Consider the following 10,916-nt stretch of genomic DNA (forward strand, 5'->3'; position numbering starts at 1 on the left):
GGCACAAATTATCTTTTTCAGCAGAATACACGTTAAGAGAACAGAGACATCTAATCAAAGTGATCCTAGAGGGGTGAAACCTTTCAGTGTCTCAGATGAACACAATCCCTCGGGGAAATGGTGATGTTTGTTTCATTTAATCGACATTTTGCTATTCCTGCTTTCTGAAGAGCTGCTGTGGAGTCAAGAGCAGTTGAGGGCCAGAACCAAGGCCAGGTTTACAGCCAGGGGAAAGAGATGCAAATCAATTAACCTGTAAAGAGTTACGCTTCTTTACATTAAGCAATAATTTTGATTTGAGTGTTTTAATGGGATGATGCTGGATGGCACAGTGGGCAACACACCAGAAATCATTCATCTACGTAGGTGGCATAAACATGTAGTAAACATCATTTTCATGAATTATATCCATTACCAAAAGCAGTAACTACACAGCCAGCACTCCGGTTTCCATATATGGGTTTCGTGGCATGCCGTTTAAAAAAAAAAAAAATTAATTCATTTCCTGTCTAAACTGTTCTATCACAGAGGCAGCACAGCTCTTTGACCTCTCAGACACTTTCAGCTACATTGCCTCTGGGTTTCATGAACGCAGAGATGTGCCTAAGACAAGCCCACGGGTGTTTCCGAAGTCACCCCGGCACGCTGCTACTGCACGTGTCCCGGCCACGACTCCAGCACGCTGCCAACCCTGTCACCGGGAGCTGCACATGGCAGCGTGCCCGCACAGGTCTGTCTCAGGGGGGCTACTGCTGCACCCCTGCCCATCCCCAACCCCAAGGTTAAACCACAGACCAAGAGACAGCTCATCCCCAGAAAACATCTGCCCATCCACCCGCCGCAAAAAAAAAAAAAAAAAAAAAAAAAAAAAAAAAAAAAAAAAAGCTGCTTTCCCAAGCCCTGATCCAGGGTCATCCCAGCCCACGGGAGGGAGGTTTAAACTAGACGATCTTTAAGGTGTCTTCCAATCCAAACTATTCCATGCGTCTAGAACTGCGTGGCACAAATCCCCCCTCCAATTAATGAAAGCTCCTAATTCACTGTTTGTTTGGTTGTTATAAGTACGAAAGCTGCGCTATCCAGGTTTTCCCAGAAGTTTAACCACACTGCACGGTGCCGCCACGGCTCCTCGTGAGCTGATGCCGCTGCACCTCTACCTACCTCGCAATGGACACTCTGTCCACGAAATGAAAATAAGAGAATAATGAAAATAAGGGATGTGCCTTCCGTCTAACCCTTACTTACTGGCGCAGGCTTTGCGTCCCCTGGACAGTCTGCCAGTCTGCTGGGAATGGCCAGCTTCCAGCAGCTTGTGCCCCTGCGTATGGGTCCCGTGTTACTCTGCTCCATCACACCGCGGATAATCTTCCTCTGCTCCAGCAGTAAGACCCCAGACACTCGGCGAGCCCGGCCGCCGCGAACGCCCGTGACCACCGCACCCGCAGCCGCGCCGGGTCTCGCCCAGCCCGGCCCCGCAGCTCCCCCGCACTCCTGACCGCGCACTGCCTGTGGAGCCAAGCCCGTTCCGGCAAAGACACTAACCCCAAAATAAATCACCTCCCGCGCATCCCCCCTCGGCTGGGTGCGGGCTGCAGCTCCCCTCCGCCAGCCGCGCAGTTCCAGGTCGCGACTGATGGCGGACCCCCGCGGGATGAACCCGGGGCTGCCGCAGCCGCCGCTGGGCAGGGCAGCGCTCCCCCCACGGCCCACCTCACCTCCCACAGCAGCGAGAGCAGCAGCGCGACCCCAGGGTGGAAGTGCTTCATCTCTCTTCCTCCTCCTCCTTTTCCTCCTCCTCCCGCGGCGGCGGCGGGCTCGCCCCTCCGCCTCAGGCGTGCACGGGCGCTGCCAGCCGCGCCATCCCCGACGGCGGGGGAGCTCCGGGCGGCAGCGCGCACGGCGAGCTCACAGGCAGCCGGGGGAGGCGGCCGCGAGTGACCCGCACCGGGGGCAGAGGGACGAGGCGGAGTAGAGCGGCGGTGGGGCGGAGTGGGAGGCGGGGAAGCCCCGCAGCAGGGCGAGGGCGGGCTGACCCGCTGATCCCCTCAGCGGCAGCGTCGGCGGCCGGAGCCGAGCGAAGCAGGGTCGGGGCGAGGCAAGGTGGAGACTATGGGTTGCTGGGGCAGGCGGCACAAAGACGCCGGCGCCGGGGCCGCCGAGGGCGGGCAGAGGAGCGGCCGGCCCCGCCCCGCGCCACTGCCCGGCCGGGAGGGGGCGGTGGCGGAGGATAAGTGATCCCGCCTTTGCCCCCGCATCTGCCTCTGTCTCGCATTTCCCCCTGCTCCTGTCACCGTCCCCGCACCTGCCCCTGCCCCTGTCCCGAGGGCACAGTACCGGGTTCCTTCCTCCTTGGAGCCGTGACCTCGACACCCCTTCTCCGGAAGAGCGATCTTCTGGAGTGAATCCAGAGGAGGCAACAAAGATGCCCAGAGGGACGGGTAATCTCTCCTACGAATACTAGGAGTTGGAGCTCTTCAGCCCGGAGATGAGAAGGTTCTGGGGACGATTTAAAGCAGCCTTCTAGTACATAAAGGGGGGTTATAAGAAAGATAAGGACAGATTTTTTTACCTGTAGTGATCGACCAATGGGCAATGATTTGAAACTGAAGGAGAGTCGATTTAGGTTGGACATGGAAGAAATCTTTTGCAGTGAGTTTGGTGAGACACTGGAACCAGATTGCCCAGGAAGTTGTGGATGCCCTATCTCTGGAAGGGTTCAAAGCTGGGTTGGATGAGTCTTTGTGTAACCTGGTCTAGTGGAAGGTGTCCCTCCCCATGGAATAATCTTTGAGAGTCCTTTCCAACTCAAATAATTCTATGGTTCTGTGATTCTATAAGGTGTTCCCTCTGCCAGCCTGGTGGGTGGGAACGGGAGCTGTGTGTCTAGCTGCCCTTACCCATGCGGTAACCTTTGGCATTTCAGAGAAGAGGTCTGATCCTTTGCTTGCTCAGCATGCTTGGTAACAGCCCTGGGATATTTACCTGTAAAGGTCTCATGACAAATCTTAAACTGGAGTGGAGGTACTCTCCAACACTGGTACTGATCTCTCCAGCTGCACGTGGCTGGTGTAGTTGGGTGTATGCCTTGGGTATTTCCTTCACCATGACCATCTTGTCCTGGTGCTTTGAGCCTCCTTTTCCAAGCCCGTTGCACCCTTACCACAGCTGCACACTGTATGCAGTTGGAGGGAGGCACAGCTCTTTTCTGAGTTGAGGAGGATTACAGGTCTTTTGCTCTTGCTTTGTAGGTAAGCTAGCAACTTAATTTTCAGGGGAAAATCAAAATAGATAAGAGGGAGAACTGCCCCATTTCCCTCTTTATGGCAGACCTTTCCCAGCAGCATTTCTGAAGGAGATATACCTCCCACTGTCCTTTTGTGGGTTACCTATTAAAAAACTACTAGCACATCCTCACAACTCACAACTCCTTCATTCACCACTTCTCTGTCGTCATAGTATTCGAGCGGGAAACTTGCCATCTCCTGATATCACGTTGCAGCAAAACATCATCAGCTGGTTATTTTTTCCATACAGTGAACTTTGGGTGAGTTTATGAGCATCTTCCAGCTGGCACCATTAATCATACGTGCTCTCAGGCCCGGGTCATATGTTTAAGTAAGGAGTAACTGTATACAGGTTCCCGCACACTGGATGATATTGTGTACTCAGAGGCAGCCTGCGCAAGTCCTTCTTGAGAGCCGCTCATTTTGATACTTATTTTTGTCTCTGTTTGATGTCAACCAATCTGAAGCTGTGTGATGAATTTTTCAGATGAATGCTTGCATCTCTAATTGAATATGCTAGAAGGTCCCTAAGGAAATGTCATGGCCATTGCTTTGTCCAGCAGTGAAGTCTGAATAAGGCAATTATACACACAGGTGTCTATATAATCTGAGTTGAAAAGTTACACTTTCTTACATCTGGCATATTGAGAAAGACACATTCTACACTGGGTATCACCTAAGAGAGATCAGCTTATATTGTCTCAACATAACAATTCAAAGCCAGGCATCACTTCAAAAAGGTTCCAGTTTATAGAAGTTTGAAAAGGATGGTTTTCAGAGCTCTGTCCTGATGTATGGCTAACCCTAAACTCCCTTCTCATCCCTAATTTCTGTGTTGCATGACCTAGGAGACAGTGTTTTGGGGACATTCAATGACTCTTCATAGAGAAGATGAAGAAGAGCATAAAGGTGTTTAGGGACATCAAATGAATCTGAATGTCAGCGTTGAGCATGAGTGCTCTGTACCACTGCTGTGTTTCCCAGCAAGGGTGCTCTGGCAGCCCAGAGACAGGCAGAAATCCTGACAGCACAAATTCTGGGAGAACTGAGAAAGTACTAAAGCATAAATAACAGTTAGGAAAGAAGTCTGGAGTCTTGCAGCCTAAGACACAACCACACTTGAAGGCTGACCCTGCCAAAATTTTCAGCTAATGGCCCACTGTCAAATGTGCTCAGGCAAGAGCAAGCTCTAAAATACATTTCAATTAATTATTAACACATATATCACTAGTGACTTTATCTTGACAACTAATAAAGTGTTAGAATTTTTTTTTTCTTGAAAAAAGATTTCAGCTAAGGCAAGAAAGGCTGAAATAATTGAAAGTTTTTAATCAATAGACAGATTAGCAAGAGTGAGACTGAAGCAGGAGTGGGTTGGAGGAAGAGGAAGCTACCCAGTGTAGAAGCATGTGCTTCCCAGTGCATAGTTTATTATCCAGCCTAGATAAAGGTATGGATATCCCGAGCTATAAAATTCTTTCCAGGCCAACATAAGCTGAGAAAGGAAAAACATCTGATCTCAAAATAAACAGTTTAATGTTCTATTTCAATCATCACTTAGCTCCCCTTACTGATGTCTTCTTTCATTTATACCTAGCTTCAAGAAACCATCTTCATCCCCAGGGAAAGTCCATTAGCCTCAATGGAGTTCAAATATGAATGAACTTGGGTCAGTATGTGGCATTTTCTCAGCAGAAGTGCGAGTTGCAGCAGAGCCCCTTCGAGCTTGTCTAGGCGAGAAATTAACACTTCCCCTCCACCCTGATGCAGCTTGATGGTGAGGCAGCTTGACACAACAGAGAAACAAGATAATGTTTTTGTTGGCAGCAAGGTCCCTAGCTTAAAAAAACAGCCCCTTCACATCCTGATTCTAGTCTCTCTTTGGTTACTGTGTTCAAAAAGCTTAAACCTCCAGAGCTTCCAGAATCTCTGTATAGAAACAAATACATATATTTTAAAATGAAACAAAATAGTTACAGGAGCAGTAACAGTAACAAAGCTTTATTTTACCTGATTGGCTTGTACTGCAGCTGAAATATTCATAATATGCTGCTTCTCTGTGGATTCTTTGGTGTTCCTCAATAATATTGCCATAATTCTCTCAGCAGAGGTTGCCAATATTTTTGAGACTGCCACTCCTTTGTCAATTTTTCTTTTTCGAACTGAGTAACAGGTACAAAATTTCCTAGGGGGCACTCACAGTGCATATAGATGCATGTATTTTGTAGACCTTATTTATTTTGAACATTTGAATATTTTTAAATAAGTAAAAAATAAACTAGTTGTATTGAACACTTCATTGTTTCTGTTGAAACAGTTTTGTTGTTTCTAAAACTATTGAGAAATACTCAATTCCACAAGGGCTGTGTGTGAAGCAGGTAACCACTTTATTATGAACAAACAAATACATTATTTCCATTTGCTTCCCTGCATGAACTGTAAATAATTATGTGCCTCTACAATTTTGTATTTAAAATATTTCACTACCTTCTTCACAGGTGCTGTTAAAAATTAGCCAAATACTTAATTGTTTTCCCAACTCTCTATTTTAAGTGTAGGATCACCTTAAATATATTTTCAGGGTTTGGAGTTTTTTTATAATTATGAAAATGGCAATAGCCTTTATGAGTAAGTTAAAGAAAGCCCTGTTAAAGTACATTAAATATTCAGTAAATGTCTAAAGCCTTCAAAAATCATCACTGGTATCTGTTGAGAACTACACTAGCATTATTAATTTTAAAAAATGGTAGGAAAAATATTCATGAATGCATCAATAGCCAGCCAAGACAAACACAACGTTATATTTCTGCAGCTTCCGTATCTTGTTAAAAGCAATTTGTTTATCCAGGGTGTGTTTAAAGAAAAAAAAAAAAAAAAACACCATTTTTTTCTATCAAGCAGCTTACACAAAGGTGTAGTCTCTTGACAGAATAATAGTTAAATTATAGTCCAACTTCTCAGAATAAAGGCTATTTTTTTTTCATCACTTGCACCAGTAATTAATCATTGTGATTGACTTTAAATGAAACTTTAAAGGGAATATGACTCAGGACTTGTTGAAGTTTCAACAACCTACTCCAAATTCAGTAGCCTATTGATACCAGTGCCTCTATCTTCAATAATTATATTTCAGTAAGAGTCTGTGGAGGTTTAGAGAGATGATCCAGATACAGTAGCCCTCTTTCCAATGCTAATATAAGAGTTTATACCTCCTACAACTTATTTTTTGTGTGGAAGGATATTACTAAGCTACATGGCACTGATTAAAAAAAATGTGCCCGATTCTTTAGTACTCTACTATATCCATTGATCTTCATTAATATCTGAAAACTGCACGTAGAAGTCACTTTTCCATAACTAATGACATTAAGTACACCTCACTGAACTGAAACAGAATGGCTGCTTACTGGATTATGCTTTGAGACCTCCAAATAAAAGTCCACGGTAGCCATAGTCAACTACTACACTGGAAGTCTATGTCCACTTGAAAGAAAATATAGCACGTTTAACAGATATGCTAAGAAATGAAAGTGGAGTGGTTCTCTATAAGCTATTCTACCTGGGCTCCCAAAGAACAGCCCCACTGTCACACACTGTGACTTTCAGGCTTTCTTGATGGAGTTGGATATTCATCCATCATATTAAAAAAATAATTCTATAGCAAACAGTATTTTGAAAAGCAGCAACTACAAGATAAGCATTAGTATTCTGAAGGGCAAATCTTATTGATTAAACATACTACCCAATTCAACCAGAATAGCTGTGTCAATCAGATCAAATGTGTTTTTGTTCAGTTTTCTCAATAAAGAATGAAGTTTTATCCCCTCAGCAAAGATATTAATGCTTTGTGTTAGAGAACTCAGGAGCTGAGAGGGATTATGTTTTTCCTGGAAGATAGATCATTTGTAAATGCAAACTCTTTGTTTGCAGTCCACAGTGAAATGACAAACGTGCTTGCTGGAAGGATTAAGGAAGGTTAAGTTCATTCAGAGTATCGTTACAGCACCAAAGCTCATCACCAATGATGATTTAGGCTTTGAATTCCTATTTGGGTTCCTGTTATTGATTTCAGTGGATAGTCGGAAGTCTAAACACATGCTGTTGAATCTAGGTGTAGTGTGCACTGCCTCAGACTCAAGGATGGTGAGTACCAAACACTGTCAAATTAGATCAGTAACTTTCCAACCTGCCTGCACACTGTTTGTAAGGAGGCTACAGAAAAGATCTTCTGGGCAGATGGTCAAATCTGCCAGGACAGGAGGACAGGGCTGAATTGCACATATAGGAGACAGGGAGAGCAGAAGAAGAAACCTGTCTTTGGCCAGGCAGAATCAGAGACAGAAAACAAGTAAGGTTTTGTCAGGAGGATCTGAAAGCAACGAGAGGATGAGACAGAGCAGGGTGGGACTGTGAAGAGGAACATGTGGCACAACAGAACACAGTGAACATAAGCAGAGTGGTGGTGCACAAGGGTGGAAAGGGACTGAGACAGATTCCAAGTGTTGATAGGTGTACCACTGATGGCCTCCAAGCCCTAGAGAAGTAGTGGTGTGGGGCAGATAAATGCAGTTTGTGTCCTCCCTTGGAAATGTGAGAGCCTGCTGTGGAGGCAGAGTAGGGGAAGAGGAGGTCCCATTATGGCCAAGGACAGAACCAAGAGCTACTGCCTGCCATTACTGATGTAGAGTAGGCCAGCTGTAATTTATATGTAAATATGTAATATACCAAGCTGCTTTTTGTTCCAGAGTCTTTACCAGGCTGCACAGTAAACTGCAAATGGAAAAAAGAGTGGTCTGGCTGAATGTCTATATGTCCCCATCAATGCTTGCTTGCTTCCTGCATTGCTTACAACTAATTTCTTCTGCAGAGAAGCCACTTGATTTAAAAACATGGTTATTCTCCCTAGGTGTTAAAATAAAAGGGATGAGGAGAGGAAAGGGATGTTGGCAGAGACTAAGAACAAGAACTGATCACTGTCAGGAGTATGTTGTGCGTCTGCGCACTGACAGTGAGTACTTTTAGCACTCTGGAGAAAATGCCTGGGAAATGCAGTTCCAAGAATATGGTGGCTTAATGGAAATGTAAAGCCATCCCCTGTGGCCCGCGAGGACAAGACCTCTGGAATGAGATAGTCTGAAGCACTTTATTTTTGCTTTGTCTTATCTCATCTTCCTGTCTGTGCAACAAGCAAGCTCTCAACTCTTACAGCATCCCCCTAGCTAGAAAATTAAAAGCTCTAAGAAGTCATTGGTTACAGTCTGGAATAGTGAAACCTCAGCAATCCATTTTTTCTCATACCAGTGTAAATTAGGATTAATTCCACTGAAGTCAATGAGACAAATATAAAACTAGTGCAAGTGAAGAATCAGGTTTTAGATTTCAGCTTTAAGTCAAACAAAAAGATGAAGTTGCCTAATAAGGGTTTTCTTTCTTCATTTAAAATTGTAACCATTTCTGGTTGCATTTTTTCCCCTTCAGTGTGAATTTATCTGTAGCATTTCTTCACTGCTAGAGCCTGGATATTTCAATGTGAAAAGCAGCATCCCATTAAATAAAGATGGAAAAATGCACTAATGGTCTGGGAATTACAGGCAATGGGTTTATTAACTAATGTCCTTCAAGCAATCTCAATTTTCTCATATTGTAATGAGATAGCAAGAGGATTAAGCTGTACTGAAAAAAAACCCCACTAAATATATTCTAGAAATCACAAGGGATAAAATGCAATTGATGTCAGAATGACAAGAAATCCTAATACTAATAGGGCATCTGACCTGTAAAACAAATAATTTTCAGTGATGGAAAACACAAGAGTTGTTAAAAGAACTGTGCAATGATGTTGTTCACTTAGTCTAGTGTAGCAACTGCAGAAAGCCTCACAAGGGCCATTATTAAAAGAAAGATTGTTTAACCTTTCATCAGCCTTCTTGGAGATGTGCTATCTCCATCTACAGTCACACACACACACACACTCTTACCACGGCTAGGCAGGAAATACTTGTCTTACTGGTACCCCCAGTGCCATCTTCATGTCCCTATTCTCCCATGTTTTACTACTTCTAATTCTATCAGCTCCACTACCACAGTTGCATACAAAACCAAAAGAGGGGATCAAGCATATCTCCCCTCCTCCTGAAAATTCCTTGGGGACTAAAACAGAAGACAGAAAGTTGCTGGTGGTAGGTGAGTAACCTTTCCTTCTCACTTGAGTGATGGTCTGCAAGCACGCCCATGGGGTGACCCTGAGCCCTTCAACAATACAAAATCTAACTACCAACCAAACTTGTAAAGCAGTCTTGATGGCATAGCTTAAATAAAAATTTAGGGCAGACAGGTCTGCAAAGCTGACTGACATAGACAGCATGAGGTATAGCAGAGTCATGACTCATGTTCTCTAAACTCTGTACAGGGTTATCCACCATATGCTTGTGTGAGGTAATAAACTGACAGGCAAGGAATTTTCAGGAGAGATGATGAGTCAAGGAAGGCAAATGTGGAATACAGGAGGTTGAATGTAGACTTTGTCCCTTGGGCAGGGTTTTCAACTGCTTGTCTCAGAGTTAAGTTTCATAGTGCTAAACCATTCAAGCACAAAATGCAGTACTGATATGAGTGCTGGCATCTGAATAGGTCTTGCTGTCTAAATGGATCCTGAGAGGCTGTGGACAAGAAGGTTTTAGGTTTTCTGGAATATGAACAGTGAAGTGATTTCTATGTCAAGAGTGAAGAAAGAAACCCTAAGGATTATAGATTCAGTAGGTGTAAGATCTCTTCAGTAGAAATACTAGATAGTATGATTTTTTTTTACCCTTAAAAGGAATAAATAACTTCAACCCATTTACTATACCTTCTTCTAGAAACTTGAGGACCAGAGCCAAGAATTCCTCCCTGGCAAAATGCAAAAGGGAGTGTGTGTGCAGGCACTGAACCTTGTAAGGCCCTGCATGAGGAAACTACCTTGGTTTTCTTTAACAGTGCATACTGCTTATCACATAAACCAAGATAATTCCTTCAGCTGAGGAGCACCAGCTCACTAACTCAAGATGCACTCTGACAGTCTGGTTCACTGTGTAAATCTAAATGTAAGGACTTAGTAAAGAGTAAAGTCTGTTGAAGTCAGTGATTTATTTTTCTCTTGGCCTTAACAAGCTGCTAATGCTATTCAGCAGGGACAAATATCTCACACCTACCTAAACTCCACTACAGCATTTATTATCTGAGACACTCCTTCCTGGCTGTTCTGAACCGCTGCAGTGTGCTCTGCATTGTTAAATAACTTTCAAGCTGTTCTATTTTCACCTATGTTAGATTTTCCAACTGGACAACTTGCCTTGTGTTAGCACATGTTTGCCTGACCCTCAGTCAATTTCAAGTCCCCTCATTTAAATCTGTATTTGTGCTCCTATACCCATCTCTTGTAATGCTTCCTCTTCCAGCTAGCCCAGATTGAGAAACCCCTCTATGACCATGCTTCAAGGTGTCTTTATGTTTCAGGGAAGAAGACTTGGATTTTCTAGGTTTGCTGTATTGTAGAAGAGGAAATTTGTGTTCATCTCTAAAAAACCAAGCTCTTTCTGAAGCATAGGGGACAGAACGTGGTGGGGATAAATAGCACTGCTAGGATAGGGTGAT

General features: G+C 44.1%; 1 protein-coding gene across 2 annotated transcripts in view; it reads right to left on the bottom strand.

The window, feature by feature from the left end:
• Nucleotides 1–2,128, bottom strand: part of VOPP1 (VOPP1 WW domain binding protein) — a 62,488-nt gene extending 60,360 nt beyond the window's left edge. Inside the window, exon 1 of one of the 2 annotated variants that reach the window (XM_053995501.1) lies at nucleotides 1,716–2,128. In XM_053995501.1, the coding sequence (XP_053851476.1) occupies nucleotides 1,716–1,766 (51 nt within the window). In that variant the 5' untranslated portion in view covers nucleotides 1,767–2,128. Of the gene's footprint in view, nucleotides 1–1,245; nucleotides 1,569–1,715 lie in introns of those variants that run through there. The other variant, XM_053995492.1, reaches the window with a different exon arrangement.
• Between the last annotated feature and the right edge of the window lie 8,788 nt (nucleotides 2,129–10,916).

This window comes from Vidua macroura, chromosome 1 (genome assembly GCF_024509145.1).
Source record: "Vidua macroura isolate BioBank_ID:100142 chromosome 1, ASM2450914v1, whole genome shotgun sequence".
In the NCBI taxonomy this organism is placed as follows: domain Eukaryota; kingdom Metazoa; phylum Chordata; class Aves; order Passeriformes; family Viduidae; genus Vidua; species Vidua macroura.